The sequence below is a fragment of the Lepus europaeus genome, chromosome 14 (assembly GCF_033115175.1).
Source record: "Lepus europaeus isolate LE1 chromosome 14, mLepTim1.pri, whole genome shotgun sequence".
Lineage (NCBI taxonomy): Eukaryota > Metazoa > Chordata > Mammalia > Lagomorpha > Leporidae > Lepus > Lepus europaeus.
The window spans coordinates 58,676,880-58,693,374 of NC_084840.1; the positions used below are offsets into that span (position 1 = coordinate 58,676,880).

At 38.8% G+C, this 16,495-nt stretch overlaps 1 protein-coding gene across 1 annotated transcript in view; it reads right to left on the reverse strand.

Moving 5' to 3' along the window:
* Nucleotides 1–16,495, reverse strand: part of RYR2 (ryanodine receptor 2) — a 776,922-nt gene that overhangs the window by 42,378 nt on the left and 718,049 nt on the right. Inside the window, exons 86-91 of the mRNA XM_062210679.1 lie at nucleotides 15,343–15,431; nucleotides 13,578–13,706; nucleotides 8,748–8,852; nucleotides 5,534–5,615; nucleotides 2,950–4,247; nucleotides 1,848–1,915 (exon numbers count right to left, since the gene is read on the reverse strand). Coding sequence (XP_062066663.1) covers nucleotides 1,848–1,915; nucleotides 2,950–4,247; nucleotides 5,534–5,615; nucleotides 8,748–8,852; nucleotides 13,578–13,706; nucleotides 15,343–15,431 — 1,771 coding nt within the window. The remainder of the gene's footprint in view (nucleotides 1–1,847; nucleotides 1,916–2,949; nucleotides 4,248–5,533; nucleotides 5,616–8,747; nucleotides 8,853–13,577; nucleotides 13,707–15,342; nucleotides 15,432–16,495) is intronic.

The window sequence follows — 16,495 nt, forward strand, 5'->3', positions numbered from 1 at the left end:
ATTTTAAAAACTAATCTCTATTCAAATAAATGGTAATATTTTGAATTTTAAAATAAGAGGTAGGACTTCCTGCTGGTCACAGCTCCCTGTAGATGGATAAATTCTGGGAAGGTCAAATCTAGTGGGAAGGTGACAGGCTTGAAGAATCTTTACCTCTACATGTAGCAGATTCATGTTTAATTGAGCAATAAAAATATTTAATTGGAAAGAAACAACAAAGAATTTATTTGTAATGATTTTCCAACATATTCGTATTTTATGATTTTTATGAATTAAGATTTAAAACTCAGGGGCCAGCATTGTGATGTAGAAGGTACAGCTGCCACCTGCTACCTGGCATCCCATATGAGTGCTGGTTTGCATCCTGGCTTCTCCACTTCTGATTCAGCTCCTGCTAATAGCCTAGGAAAAGCAATGGAAGATGGCCCAAGTGGTTGGGCCCCTGGACCCACATGGGAGACTTGGAAGAACCTTCTGGCACCTGGCTTTGGCCAGACCCAGCCATAGTCAAGGCGGTCATCTAGGGAGTGAACCAGCAGATGGAAGATCTCTCTCTCTCTGTCTCTTTCTTTATGTATTTAACTCTGAATTTCAAAATAAATAAATAAAAATTTTTTTAAAAAAGATTTAAAACTCAGAGAACTATATCTTCTTACATGTATAAAGTATATCTACATATTAATATATTTATATATGAATTAACTTAGTTGTATTAACTAAATACAATATATTAATTTAACATAATTGTTATATTGCTATATTAACTGTAGATGATAACAGAACTAAAAGCATTGAAATGTGATACATAAAAACCTCTAAATGCAAAATATCAATTCATGAAAGTGAAGTCATACATCTCACCAAACACACACACATACACACACAAGCAAAGGTTATACTTAATCTTAACCCAATGCAGTACATCTAATCTTATTTTTAACTTTAAAGAAGTGACATTGAAATGCCTACTCTGCCCTGTTACATATGCTTACTTTTTACTCTGACAGTTACTTCCAGGGCCACTACAAAGATCCAATAAAGCCAGATCTATGACAAATAATAGTGCTCACTTCAAAGAATATACAATGAAAATAGGCCAAAGAAAATAACAAAAAGAGAAGAAAAATAGAATGCCAGGTGAAAATAGCACTACAGCCATTAAAAATTTCATTTGATTCTCAAATTTTTCAAAAAATATATGTAATGCTTTATAAATGTGGAGAAAGATAGAAGTCTCAAGATTAACCTAAATCCAGTGTTATGAATTATGCATTTTCACTGCTTCATATCCAGCTGTTAATTCTTTATTGCTACATATATATGTATTTGTGCTCCAAAGCACCAGGGAGTTGTTTAAAAATCAACTTCCTTAGTCCCACACCAGTCCTGCTGGGTCAGATTCTCTGGGGTGAGGCCCAGGAATCTGTGTTTCTAGCACAGTCTTCAAGTGATTTTCATGCCTTGGAACCAAGCTTTAAGGATGTCATTCCACAAACCTATGCAACCACAACTACATTTGGAATGCGACTTCCTACCTCCTTAAAAAGGCCAAAAATGCAAGTGTGATTTTCAAGACAGAACTTTATCAGTCAGTAATCCTGTGAGGAGCATTGCACAGAACCTAAAGCTGAGAGGGAGTCACATAGATGAAATCATGGTGGAAGGGGTAGGCGGCGACAGGAATGGCAGATGCAGCACCTGCCACAGACTGAGGTCTTTGCCACCAGCACCTCTCCTCTGAGTTAGTGGGCTGCACAGTATGACAGTCTCCACTACAGCTCCCAGACATAGAGTACAGGGAAAGAGACTTGCTTGAACAAAGCAAAAGGAACAAAAACCACACATACTCTGCTTTCTCAGGTTCCGATTTGGTTTCTTCTTTTTCTTCCTTTTCTTCCTCTTTTGTCTTCTGTTCCTTGAATGGGTCAATGGGGGGGAAAAAGCAGGATTACACATCACCACTGAATGGTTTGAGAAAGCCAGGTGACTACAGGCCAAACAATAACCTAACCAGGACACCTTCCCACTTATGTTGAGATAAAACCAGCATGCGTGCTTTTCATCTCACCTGCCCAAACACGCTCCCCTTCTGCACACTCAGCTACTGCACCGGCAGTAGGTACAAACTTTCTGGGTTCTTTTCCTCGTTTCAGAAATACTCTTCTGTACTTGGTCCATCTACTCGCACCTTACTCCTCCTCAAGGCCATTTCAATTCTCACCTATACCTAGTACAGATGCTCCTCGACTTATTATGAAGTTACATCCCAAAAAGGTGCAAATCTCCTAAACTGAAAATGCATTTAGTCTAAGTACACTTACGTCAACCAAACAGCCTAACTCAGCAACACCGGACACTGCAGAGAGTGGGCTGTCTACCCTTATGAGTTCAGGGCTCCCGGGGAGCTAATGCCGCCACTCAGCTTCACAACAGCATTGTGCTGCCTATCACTAGCCTGGGAGAAGACCAGGACTCCCAATTCTACTAAATACACATTCCCCCCTTACAATCAGAGAGTCAAAACACCACAAAATGAACCATCCTAAGTTGGGGGCTGCCATGTTGGCTTTTCCATCTTCTCAACACAGGCAAGCCTAAGCGAGGACTGCCTAGAGTATTTAACAGTTCATACTTTTCTTTCTTTGCGTACATTAGATGTGTCTTCCTAATGAACTATTGAAGGAAATCTGAAAGCAGTGACCACAACTTGGCTTTACTTTCCCCATGATCCCCAGAAATGTCACCCACATGGCAATTGCCTAACAGGTGATTACGAGTGACACTTAACCCTACACCTTCCTAGTTTGAGATAATTTAATAACTTGCAAAGAATCTTCAAAAGGCTAACTTGGCCTGCCAAAAAGCCATTTCTCTTTGAAAATGCAAATATCTTCTGTACCCAGCTGAAGTTGAGAGAGAGAGAGCTGCTGCGACTTGGAGAAAAGTTACCTGAAACTTTTCTTGCACCTCAGGAATGGGGACAGGGTTGCTCATGAGATCACTAAGGCCAGCATTGGGGTTATGAGGAATGAGCTTGTACTGTCCCCCTTCTCTCTTCAGATCCAAGCCAAATATGTCGGAGAGAAGGTCGCTTTCCTCTGTCAGCTCCTTCAGGTCTGTGAGATCTTCCGAGGGCAGGGTGGTCTCCATGGGCTTCCTCTCCCCTTCCTCTCCATCTCCCCTCACCTCGTCCTGAGTGGGGTCCGGCATGTTGGCTAAGAGTTCTGCAACTTTGATCTTTTTAGCACCTTCTACCAGGCTCCCTCCCAGCAGAAGGCTACACACGATGCGGAAAAAGCCTCTGAAGACGCTGGCCACAAAGTGCAAGAGGGTCATGAAAATACTCCAGTACGAGGAAAAGAAGGCTGTGACCATGTCCTTTACGGTCATCTTCTTCATCTTTTTCATCTGTTTCTTCAGGCTCTTCAGACTGAGCATTCGCATCAGGGTCAAGATGTTGTACCTGAGCGCAAACAGGGCCGACCTGACCGTCAGCACCGAAAAGAAGCCCATCTTGGGCCCCTGCTCTTCCGGTCTCTCCTTCTCACTTTCTTCTTTGTTCGCTGATCTCTCGTTCAAATCCGACTCTGAGATCTGAGCCGCCAGCTGCATTTCAAAGATCGTGTCCTCACAGAAGTTAACGAAGAGTTCCATCTTCTCTTTTTCCCCTCCCTCGTTGACCACATCAAATATGAACTGTCTTTTAGACTCTTTGACCTGTGGCTTCTCCCACTGCGTTCGGCTGGACTCGCTGATTTCAAAGTAAACCCTCTCGATGCGTTTGGCGCTTCCCATGATCTCAATGCGGCCCAGAAAGGGCTGGAAGTAGTTCAGTACACTCTCTGCCAGTTCCAGGAAAGTCTGCAGCCGCGTGTCGTTGGGCATGTGTTCGGAGAGATTGGTCAGCAGGACAGCCACGTTGAAGCCGATGTCCTTGGCGGGTTCGTGGAACCTTTTGACAAACTCCTCGTAGTCAAGGGTTTCATTCTCATCTGTCTCCGCACAGGACAAGAGGAACTCGGTTTCAGATTGCGTGTAGTGCTTATGACTCTCCATGGCTTTGTGGAAGTCCCTCTTGGAAATGATTCCCTTGCCGTCGGGGTCATATTCTTTGAATGTGTCAGAAGAGGTCAAATCCTTTAGTTTTAAGAACATGTCAAAGAATTTGAGAATCATCTCCACGTTATTGGAAGATTCCACCAGCATGTCAACCATCTGTTTGCCAATTGTTCCATTAACAACGTTACCTGGTGGTAGAGAAGTGGCATTTTTTCAAAATGAACCTTCTTAAAACCAATGTCCACACAGAAAGTTACAATACATGTCTTTTGTAACACCTGAATCAAGGATATCTTCCAATGTATGCATTCTTGGCAAAAGTTGGATAATTTGTTATAAACTATAGTTTTTTTAAAAAGGGTTACTTTTTTTTTTTTTTTAAAGGGTAATTTGACACATATAAAACAATATTGCAGGCCGGCACCGTGGCTCACTAGGCTAATCCTCTGCCTGCGGCACCAGCACCCCGGGGTTCTAGTCCCGATTAGGCTGCCGGATTCTGTCCCGGTTGCTCCTCTTCCAGTCCAGCTCTCTGCTGTGGCCTGGGAAGGCAGTGGAGGATGGCCCAAGTGCTTGGGCCTCGCACCTGCATGGGAGACCAGGAAGAAGCACCTGGCTCCTGGCTTCAGATCAGTGCAGCGCGCCGGCCATAGCAGCCATTTGGGGGGTGAACCAACAGAAGGAAGACCTTTCTCTCTGTCTCTCTCTCTCTCTAACTCTGCCTGTCAAAAAAAAAAATATTGCAATAAAAGCTCGTTTCTTTCTTTGAAGTAATCAAATAAGCAATATGCTCAAGATAAAGAAAACTGGGCAAAAAGCTAGGCAATTTGGGCTCCGGTTAACAATAAAAGTGAACATTTGTATAACTCTTAATGTCTGAAATCATAGGAAATATGAGATTTAGTGTGCATATGTCTGTAAGGCAGACACTTTTTATGAATTCTAATTTTACAAATGATGACACGGAGGCTTAAGTAAAGCTAAACTAGTGTACCCATTGTGACATAATTACAGCAAATGATTTGGTTTTTCTGATCAAAAAGCATACTCTTATGAACTGTGAGAAATACTGCTTATACCCTCTGTGGTGCAGAGAAGCTAAGGGATCTGCCCAGGTTTCTCCACTACCTGCGTCTGTGGAGACTGGAGTTCAACCCAATCATATAGCTCCAGACTCCACATGTCTTGTCCTGTGGTGTTTACTCTTAATAAGCACTCTATACACCTCTTCCTAGACACCATTTTTTATTTTACTGTTTGTCTTTATATTACACAGCATTCTGCAGATACATTAACTGAGATATGTAGGGATTCCCTTAAAAAAAAACTCACAAGAATAAGCTTTATAAATCTAAGCTGCCTATCACACTGTAGTGTTATTACTTCATTCTTAGCTGCATGTTGACTTGATAAGCATACACATACTGATCCAAAAATAATCTACAGGGAACAGGAAAGTATAAATAAAAAGTACCTTCTAACATGGACAACAACATGACGACCATATCCTTCTGAAGATCCATTAATTCTTTTAACAGCTCAATTTGACTGGAATCCTGAAAATATTAACATATTGCATTAGAGATAATATGAAAAAGCATGCAAGAAGGGCATATTAACTTTCACAAAAGGATACACTTCAGCCAATAGCAAGCACTTTGAAGCATTTCAGAACTAAAGGAGGACCAAATATAGGAAGTTATGAAAAGCAGATATGCTTCAGAATTAAAGAGTGCTTACTACTGATTTCAGCTCCCATTCATTATCTGTAAGGGCAATATGCTGGGTAACAAGAGTGGGAGAACTCAAGCAGCTGTGAGTTCCCAGTGCCAGGAAAGACTCAGGCATGCCTGTGCATGGGACGTCTTTCTTTTACCTGTAAAGACTGCATTCTTTTCCCTTATTAACTTCTTACATGAAGTCGTTACATGTTATGCAAAAACTGACTTATGCTTGAAAAGACAGACATGAGATAAACTTACCTTATATAAATCCAACCAAAATGTACACACGTACCACCTATACTAATACTGACCAACATACCTTTTTTAAAAATTTAACTAATTTATTAATACTTTAGATTCAAAGGATCACAGAAAATGCATGATAATTACAATTCTTACATTAATATGATATTAATATAAAGAGAACAGATTCAATGTAGTTCATAGATACAATAATTTTTTTTCCAAAAAGTAACCTTTTTTAAGGAATACAAACTTTATGCATTTCATAGGTACAATTTTAGGAGTATAGTTATTCTTCCCACCATACCCGCCCTCTGACCCACACTCCCACCCCACCCCCTCCTCCCTTTCCCATTCCCAGTCCCATTCTCCATTAAGATCCATTTTTGATTAACTTTATACACAGAAGACCAACTCTACACTAAGTAAAGAGTGCAAAAAGAGTTTTTGCATGAATAAAAAGAAACCTGTTCCTCAACAGTCAAGATAAGGGCTATTCAAAAGTCATCGCATCTTGAAGTTAACTTCATTTTTTTAAACTTAATTAACTTTAAAGTTATCAACCAAATTCATCAAGCTTTCCATTATTTTTTGATAAAATTTTTTGTTTCTTTTTTTTTTTACTTTTGATATTTTGCCATGAAAAATTTTTTTATGTGAATGGGCAGTGTTTAAATATCTCCATGCTTAGATCCAGTGCCTGGAAGTGTTGACTATACTTATATCTACGTAACAACCTTAACTTATCATCATTTTTTCTTAAGATTTATTTATTTTAAAGTCAGAGTTACAGAGACAGAGGAAGAGACAGAGAGAGATCTTCCATCTGATGGTTCACTCTCCAAGTAGTAGGAGAGCCACGGCTGGGCCAGGCTGAAGCCAAGAGCCAGGAACCAGGAACTTCCTCTGGATCTCCCATGTGAATGGCAGGGACCCAAACATTTGGGCCATCTTTGCTGCTTTTCTCAGGCCATTAGCAGAGAGTTGGATCAGAAGTATAGTATCTGGGACACTAACTGTCACCCATATAGGGTGCTGGCATCACATGTGGTGGCTTAACCTGCTAGGCCACAATGATGATCCCAAATTTTCTCTTTTCATTAATTTTTTTTCTTTTTTTAAAATGTTCATGACCTTAATTATTTGGATTTTTGCTATATATGAACTGCAGACACTGCTGGAGGGATAGGATGTTTTATTTTCCAAACAACCATGACATAAAAAGCTGCTAGATATATCACAAGATGTTAATAACATCATGGAAACATATCTGGAAGATAAATCTGTTGTGAGTGCATAAATCGGATTCATGTTGATGTCCTTGAGTTACCAAAATGTCATTAGTGGGATCTGTGTTGTGGTGCAGTGGGCTGAGCTGCCACCTGTGATGCTGGCATCCCATATGAGCATTGGTTCAAGTCCTGACTATGCTACTTCTGATCCAGCTCCCTGCTAATGCACCTGGGAAGGCAGAGGAAAGATGGCCCAAGCTCCCATGTGGGAGACCCAGATGGAGTTCAAGACTCCTGGCCTCAGTCTGTCCCAGCTAGAGCTAATGCAGCCATTTAGGGAGTGAATCAGCAGACGGAAGATTCTCTGTCTCATTCTTTGTCTCTCTGTCTCTCCCTCTCTCACTGTAACCCTGCTTTTCAATAAATAAAAATAAATCTCAAAAAATGTTTATATGGGAAAACAATGATATTCCCATATTTGGCTGATATCACCAGGAACCAGATAATGACAAAGATCCTCTTCATGATCTAACTCTAGCCAGGATCCTCTGAGCCCTCCTCTGGACTAGGCTTTAACTTTGACCTCCAAAGACTTGAACAAACATAGTTTTGACTGCTCAGGAATATATCTCCTAGGATGAGGCCAGCTTCATTTAAAGAGCCTGCCTATGAAAGGATGACAAAAAGGTTACTGTTGCAGGTAACACCTGAGGACAGGGTCTCTGTCTCCAAGTCTTTGGGGAAGGACAGAATCCCAACTTCCAACATTGCCAGCAAGCAGACATAGCTGGCCTACCCACATTTGTACCCACCAGTTCTGACAAATATTTACACCCTGACAGTTATGTCAGATCTCAGATATACCATCAGAATTCAGCACACATTCACTCAATGTATGCTGAAAGCTTTTCTTTTCATGTATATTTTAGTTTCAAATCAAATAAATGTAGAAGTGAGAAAATTACACACTGGCATTTTCAATAGTCATCTCCAAATTAACATTAAAACATGCTGGAAAATCTATTTATTCCGTATTTGCTTTTCCTTATAGCTATTATTTTCTGTTTGACTTTCATGAAGTTGAATTTCCTCGAATGTCATCTACTGGGAAAAGCTGCTTCTTTATAACCTGTAAGAATTGTCTCTCTTTAGTAAGAGATTTCCTAACAGGTTACAAATCCTTTTTCAATGATCTGTAATGGAGAGGAACATGCCAGTGAACAATGCTAGGAAGTATATCGATGAGGACTGTGCCATGTCCAATGTTTAGGGGCTTCATATTCAATTCCTTAATACCCTTTGCTCTCCAATTTGAATGAGAAGTCTCTACTCCCAGCTTGCACAAAAGTCTTTTTTTATTAAAAAATTACTTTTAACGTAGAGCAAAACAAAACCAAAGATATGTTTAAATAGAAGAAAGCATGCTAAATTTTCTGGTGATTCTTGTGTCTGGTTTGTTGGTTAGGACCGTGGAAGGAAGTTCCTTTACCTGAGACAGTTTCATTTGCATGTGGGCAAACACATGAAGGAAACCCACTACTGCATCCCATAGCCTGCTGTGTGCCAGACTCTGCTGATTCCCAGTACAAGGGCCCTGGAGCACAAACAGAAAAACAGCAGTCATTCCTGATTATTTATTTACCAAAATAAACTTTCTAATAACAGAGAAGATATTTACTTAGTATTTTTATTTCTTATGGCTAGCATGTTATCTGAAAAGAAACCAAAATGAAAGAAAAATATAAAGTGATAAAAATGCAGTCCTTGAGATAAGCAGGTTCTTCTTAGAATGTTTAAAAAGCTCAAAAAACATTATCAAAGATTTTTATCTTTTGTTTCTGAATAATAAAATACTACCATACACAGTGGTGAACAATTTCATTTTTTGTATGGCTTTGATCTCTTCTATTTAGAAGAAAGGGTAAGGTCCAGGTATTTTGGCAGTTAAATCAATCACTAGTCACTGGTGCTGAAAAAAAAATCCAAGAATATGCTTAGGATGAGATGTAAGTACTTCTTATTGTTGAGTAGTAACCTGGGTAACACATTCACACAGACCACAAATCCTCTTCTACATGTTCTTAATTGTACAACTATTTACATAAGGTATAAACACTGATTTTTAGAAAATATATACTTATTTAAGAGGGAAAGAGGTGAGAAAGTACTCCTATATACTGGTTCACTCCCCAAATGCCCACCATAACTGGGGCTGGGTTGGGCCAAAGTCAGGAACTCATTCTATGTCCCCCATTCTATGTCTATGGCATAGAGTGGCAGGTGCGCAATTACTTGTCTCCCAGGGTTGGTGTTAGCAGGAGCTGGAGTTAGGAGCCACAGTTGGGTATCAAATCCAGTTTTCCCAATATCAAACATGAGTATCAGCTGCTAGGCTAAATGCCTGCCTTGATATTTTTAAAAGATTAATATTAGTCATTATTTTAATGAATCTAAAATCTGGTGAAATCATACATTGGAAAGCCACTGGGTTGAAATGGCTCTGGTGCTTGGGGTTCCTACATAATTAAACCAAGAGCCAGATACCCCAAAGTAAACTTAAGTGTACCCAATCTGAAACTGATAAATTATAAATGACAAATTTACTGATCAGAAATTGACAGTTAATTCCTAACTAGAAACTTTCAACTTAAACAATTTTTTTTTCTTGGTCTTGCCTCCAGGATACCTTAAAAAGTGTGTGTGTGTGTGTGTGTGTGTCTCCTGTTTTCCCAAGGGAGGGCTGAATCACTTGTGATCTAGTGCTGCCTGACTCATGAACAAAATGTTGAAATAAAAGCATTAAAATTTTAATACAGGTGAGTTTATATTTAAGAAACCTTGGTCTGCTTAGCTTACACATCAGAAGTGATCTTTATTTTCCATTAGAGCCTGTTGAATATTTTGATGAAGATGATTTCTATTTTTCTCCCCCCCCCAAAAAAAATTCTACATTCATTTGGCTTTGTAAACACACCCACATCAATCATAAAAACAAATAATGGGGATTTTATGCTGCAAGAAAAAAGTACATATAGTTCTTAATTTCTAAAGCATTTGTTCTCTTAGACAATGCTCACAGAAAGTTCAAATTGGGAAGCACATTAAAACATTCCGGATTTTATTCTGAACAAGTGACCAGAAGAAAAGACCCCATTAAAGGCATTGTCAGGGTGAGGAAATGGAGCTCTGGTTTGCTTGAGACCCTAAAACTGAATAACTAAATAAGTTCTAAGGTCACCTGTATTACAAATGCAAAGTGCTAGATTCTATATTGCAAAAAAGAGTGCCTAAAAATAGATCTTTCCACCTTATGGAGGTAGAGGGGTTGAAATGGAAGAGGAAGAGACTTTGGAGAGAGCTCTCCATGTGTTGGGTGTCAACTTCCTCTACCCCTAATGCAACCAGGTAGCGGGGTGGAGTGAGACAGAAGGCTTCAGGAGAACCACGAGAGAGCTCAGCTTGAAGTTGAATCCCACAATGTCTGGTAGGACCAAGTGTGTCAGACCCTGGCTGACATAAAAACCTGTGTGTCCTATGGGCTATGCAGGAAGGAGCCATCCCTGCCCCACCTAAATTCTTGCCCAAGACTGTTTGAAAGGGTAATATGTTTTCAGCGTGGGCATGGACTACCAGAAGCATATGATCTGTATGAGCAACCCTAAAATGGGTGGGAAAAGAATCATTTGCAGACACTGGATAAGGAATACAGTAGCGTACCACACCAGACTACTTGATGATTGCATCCTGCATTACAGGTGACCTGAGGGAATATCTTTCCTCCCTTATTCCTCTTCCCCTACACATTTTTTAACCCTGAGAAAGCCTCAGACTAACAAGGATTGGGAGACAAAAGAGAATTATCTGGGGAAGCTGTAGGGAAGTCCAGGTTGATCTCATTTGCATCTCATTCAATGCACCACATATGGTCGTTTTACAGTTCTCTTCTTGTCTGAATGTACTTTAGATCTGTCTAGCTAACTTTGGTTTCAAAGCAATAGATTTTTAGTGTTTCATTATGGTTCAAAACTAGCATTAGGGGCCGGCACTATGGCTTAGCAGGTAAAGCAGCAGTCTGCAGTGCCAGTATCCTATATGGGTGCCAGTTCAAGTCCCAGCTGTTCCACTTGTGTTCCAGCTGTCTGCTATGGCCTGCGAAAGCAGCAGAAGATGGCCCAAGTCCTTGGGCTCCTGCACACACATAGGAAGACCTGGAGGAAGCTCCTGGCTCCTGGCTTCAGAATGGCGTAGCTTTGGCCTTTGCAACCAATTGGGGAGTGAACCAGCAGATGGAGGCCCCCCGACCCCGCCCCTACCTCTCCTTCTCTCTCTGTGTAATTCTGACTTTCAAATGAATGAATGAATAAGTAAATAAATATTAAAAATAAAATACCAGCATCACACAGCTTAAATAGCAGGCAGGATGAAAAGTGCAGAAGGCTATTAGATAAATACTGGAGAAAATAAACTTGAAGAAATACTTGAAGAAAATAAACGATTTTTCTACAAGTCAGAAATAATTTTCTCCATATTTGTTAAGGTTTTAATCAAAACTATAAGTATTATATTACAGAAGGTTAAGATCTTCTGCAATCCACAGGCAGTCAAGAGTTTTTGGGCTACCCGTATGTAACAGAGTTCAAAGCCAAAGGCCAATGTACCCATTTTCTCTTTGTCAAGCAAAAATTCCAGAAAGCCATTGTTTCGGATTCAGCTTCAGGACATAGACTGGTAGAAAAATCAAACCAGAATCACTCACTTAGGCTAATGGTTTCACATCACCAGGATGATACTAAGCTGTTCATCTGTTTTGCAAGAAATAAGATTAGAGGCATTTCCCAAACAGGCCAGTTTCAATTGACACAATACTGAAGTTCTCTCTGCCTTAAGAACACAGAGAAAGAGGCTGGCATTGTGGCGTAGCTGGTAAAGCTGCAATCTGAGATGCCAGTATCCCATATACTAGTGCGTGTCCAGACTGCTCTACTGATGATCTAGTGCCCTGCTAATGCTCCTGGGAAAAGCAGCAGATTTGGCCCAAGTGTTTGGGTCCCTGCCACCTATGTAGAAGACCTGGATGAAGCTCCTGGCTCCTGGCTTTGGCCTGCTCCAGCTCCAGCCATGGAGCCCATCTGAGTACAGAACCAGTGAATGCAAGATTTCTCTCTTTCCCTCCCTCTCTCTCTGTAACTCTGACTTTCAAAATAAATAAATAAATTTTAAAAGAATGTGGAAAAGGTAAACTGAAGTAGTTAATGAATTATTTTGTTTCTGTTGTTCTGTTACTGCCTTACAAAGAAAGGAATTTTGAAATGATCAAGCCACTTTTTGTTTTCTTTGTTTCTGCTTTCTTTTTGTTTTTGTTTTGCTGGTTATAAGGGGAAAAGAGGATATTATAAAACATTTCAAAAACTGGAGGTTAAGACTTGAAGGTTAGCCTAAAGAGAATGTGAAACAAATCAATGTGAAACAGGGGAGGGGGTATATTCTCTATAGTATTTAGAATTTTATCTTTCACACACACACATACACGCACACACAAGTACTATATGAGTTTTTGGAACACTATTCATTTTCATATTAAGTTTTTATGAAACTTCTTCCTCACTTTGACTGGCATAAACAGTGGTTTAATATCCCACCTTCTACCTGTCCCTCAATTCATCTCTACCTTTTTTATTTCCTTAAAACGTATTGACTCCAGTCACTGTGCACTTACTCCTCATGTAGGATCTCTGTCTTAATGTGTTGTTCAATGTGAATTAATGCTATAACTAGTACTCAAACAGTATTTTACACTTTATGTTTCTGTGTGGGTGCAAACTGTTGAAATCTTAATATATACTAAATTGATCTGTATATAAAGATAATTGAAAATGAATCTTGATGCGAATGGAATGGGAGAGGGAGTGGGAGATGGGAGGGTTGCGGGTGGGAAGGAAGTTTTGGGGGACAAAAAGTCATTGTAATCCATAAGCTGTACTTTGGAAATTTATATTTATTAAATAAAAGTTAAAAAAAAAACCTTATTGACTACATAATAAGCCTACTAGCAGCTGAACATACAATATTAAGGCTAATACCTCCAATAAGTTAATGATATATCATTTTGCCAAATGATAAATCAGTTTCATTGTACAGAAATTCACATTTCAATGCAATATTTTAGTCGTAGTCATTGGCAAAGAAGCCGTGAAAGGGCTCAGTGGGAGATAGACAATAATTTCGATATATCGCATTTTCCTCTGGAGTTCAATGCAACAAGTTGACTCTTTTGTTTTTGCTTTTCTTTCATCAAATACAGAAATGCTTAAACATTTACCTGAATATATTCAGTAAGAGTGTTAAAGACTTGTTTTGCTACTTGTATAGCTTTGGAGAAATTTCGTTGTCCTTGTTCATCAATAACATCTTTCCCAGAGTAATACCAATAGAAATCACTAATAGATTCCTGAAAAATAGATATGATATTATTAAGCATTATAAAGTTATCATTAACCTTACTAATATTGGACTTTATATAGAAAAAACAATTTTTCAAATAATAGATAAAGCAGCAACCAAAAATATTTTTGACATTGAAACCACGCTACAATTATTTTCCTAACCATATAATATGGCAACTGTATCCACAGATACAAATAATAACCAAAGGGAAGACAAAAAGCAAAGTTTTAGCTTTAAAAATTACTTTGTTGGGACCGGCGCTATGGTGTAGCAGATTAAAGTCCTGGCCTGCTGCACCAGCATCCCAAATGGGTGGTGGTTCGAGACCCGGCTGCTCCACTTCCAATCCAGCTCTCTGCTGTGGTCTGGGAAAGCAGTAGAAGATGGCACAAGTCCCTGGGCCTCTGCACCTGCCTGGGAGACCCGGAAGAAGCTCCAGGCTCCTGGCTTCAGATCAGCTCAGCTCTGTCCACTGCAGTCATTTGGGGAGTGATTCAGTGGATGGAAGACCTCTCTCTCTCTCTCTAGCTCTAGCTCTCTCTATAACTCTTTCAAATAAATAAATCTTAAAAATAAATAAAAATTACTTTTTCTCTGACCACTTGAACTTCAAAAACAGGATTCATTAATAAACGTGTATTTATCCATTGGGTAATGTTCAACAATCATTATGTGAGCACAGAAAATTACACAAATCATAGGATGGTAATTTTTAGGGGTTAAAGACATTTGGTTTCCTTTTCTCCAATAAAGTCAATAACCTTTCCTCAGTGAGAATTCTAGGATGGTCCTTGTTTTTATAGCTGCCTATGAGGAAATTAGTTGTACTAATAAATAATAACAGTTGTAACAAACGTCAAAATAAGATTGATCTTCATAGATAGGATGTTCTTAACAAGGAGTTACATGTGCAGGAGCTCTAGTTGATTAAGTGAATAATATAGTTCAGAATATGAAAAATTGAGTTTTGACATAAGAATTAAAATTCATAAATAAACTTTCAATAAAGCTGCTTAATGTGGTCCTTTTAAGTAAAAAATATGGATGGTATGCCCCAATATACTAAGAAATTGAGAAAAAAGGTGAGAATTCGAACTTCCAGTTTTTAAAAAAAGTTTCTCTGAGTCCTCCAATAAATAAAATGAGGGAGAAAAAAAGTTGGATAGGGCTCTCATTACTTAAGAGGTCTATAACTTCATCTTCTATCTAAGATATCAAATATAATTATGATGTCAGGGAGATTTTTAATCCAAGGCATTAAGTTAAACATTAAAACTAATGCAAATATTAGAACAGCTAAAAAGAATTAACCTCAGGCTATCAAATTTAAGTCTCTGGTAGTAGCTGGAAAGCCTTTCTTTCCTATTCCTAAGAGTGCCTCAAATAATTTTCCCCAACTTATCTATCAGTTTTAGAAGGAACAGAACATAAAAGTGATTTACAAAATGAAACTGAATTGAAAATACCATCAAGCAAAAAAATACAGGAAGAACATTCCAATATATAGTATGAAATAAAGAACAATGTAGGTAGCAGGATCAGAGAAAGAGACAGCACACTGAAACATTGCAATTTAACAACTCTCATAATAACAAACTAAGCAATGCTTTAATTTGTCAATAACATGTAAGGCAACACACCTGAACTCTCAGTAGGTAGTCTACAGTAGAGATGATAATGTTGACAGTTGTATTATTACCAGTCTGAGTTCTCAGATAATTCTGAAAATCTATAAGATAAAAAAGTTATTAAAGATCATTCAAAATTTAAAATGAGTTGTGTTATCCAAATAACTCTGAAGACAAATGATACTTTTGATTTTGTTTATAGGAAAATCACTATGGCAACAAGTAGTTTTATCTGACAGTTTTAATATGAAATAATTTATATTTTCCATAAAAAGCAAGTAACCACCATACCTAGGTGCTTCAACTGAGCAATAATTAATTGTTATCTACAGTGTTGCTAACAGCTGTTCCCTTTGTCCAAATTATCTACAGTTTTGGGCAAGTGAATCACTAAAAAAGGATTTCCATCTTTGAAACTTTAGTAATGAGATTACTTAATCAGCAATTATCTGTTTCTAAATACTGAGCAAAGTGCTAGAGAAACAAAGATAAAATTAAACATAATTATTGGGGCCGGCGCTGTGGCATAGTGGGTAAAGCTGCCGCCTGCAGTATGGCATCCCATATAGGTGCTGGTTTGAGTCCTGGCTGCTCCACTTCCAATCCAGCTCTCTGCTATAGCCTGGGAAAGCAGTAGAAGATGGCCCAGGAGCTTGGGCCCCTGAACCCACATGGGAGACCTGGAAGAAGCTCCTGGCTCCTAGCTTCAGATGGGCGTAGCTCCAGCCATCAAGGCTAACTGGGGTGAACCAGTGGATGAAAGCCCTCTTTCTCTCTCTCTGCCTCTCCTTCTCTCTCTGTGTAACTCTTTCAAATAAATAAATAAATCTTTAAAAAAAATTAAACATAATTCCTGCCTTTATGGGGCCACAATTCTGATATAGAACAAGAAATAAAAAGGACTCATGGAAATGTATTATAAAATTCAATGATATATTACCAAGGTAGAGATACAATACAGAAGAAATAAACCTGTATAAAAAGCTATTAAATCCATACTTTGTGCTTCCTGTCATCTGTCTTCTCTACCATAAAAATAACTGGTAGGAATTAAGGAAATGGCTATTCAAGGACTCTGAAGGTAGCAAAGAAATATATATAATATTACAATGTTAATACATACATATTAATTCTCAAGAACTACTGATTGATTCAAAAATTTAGA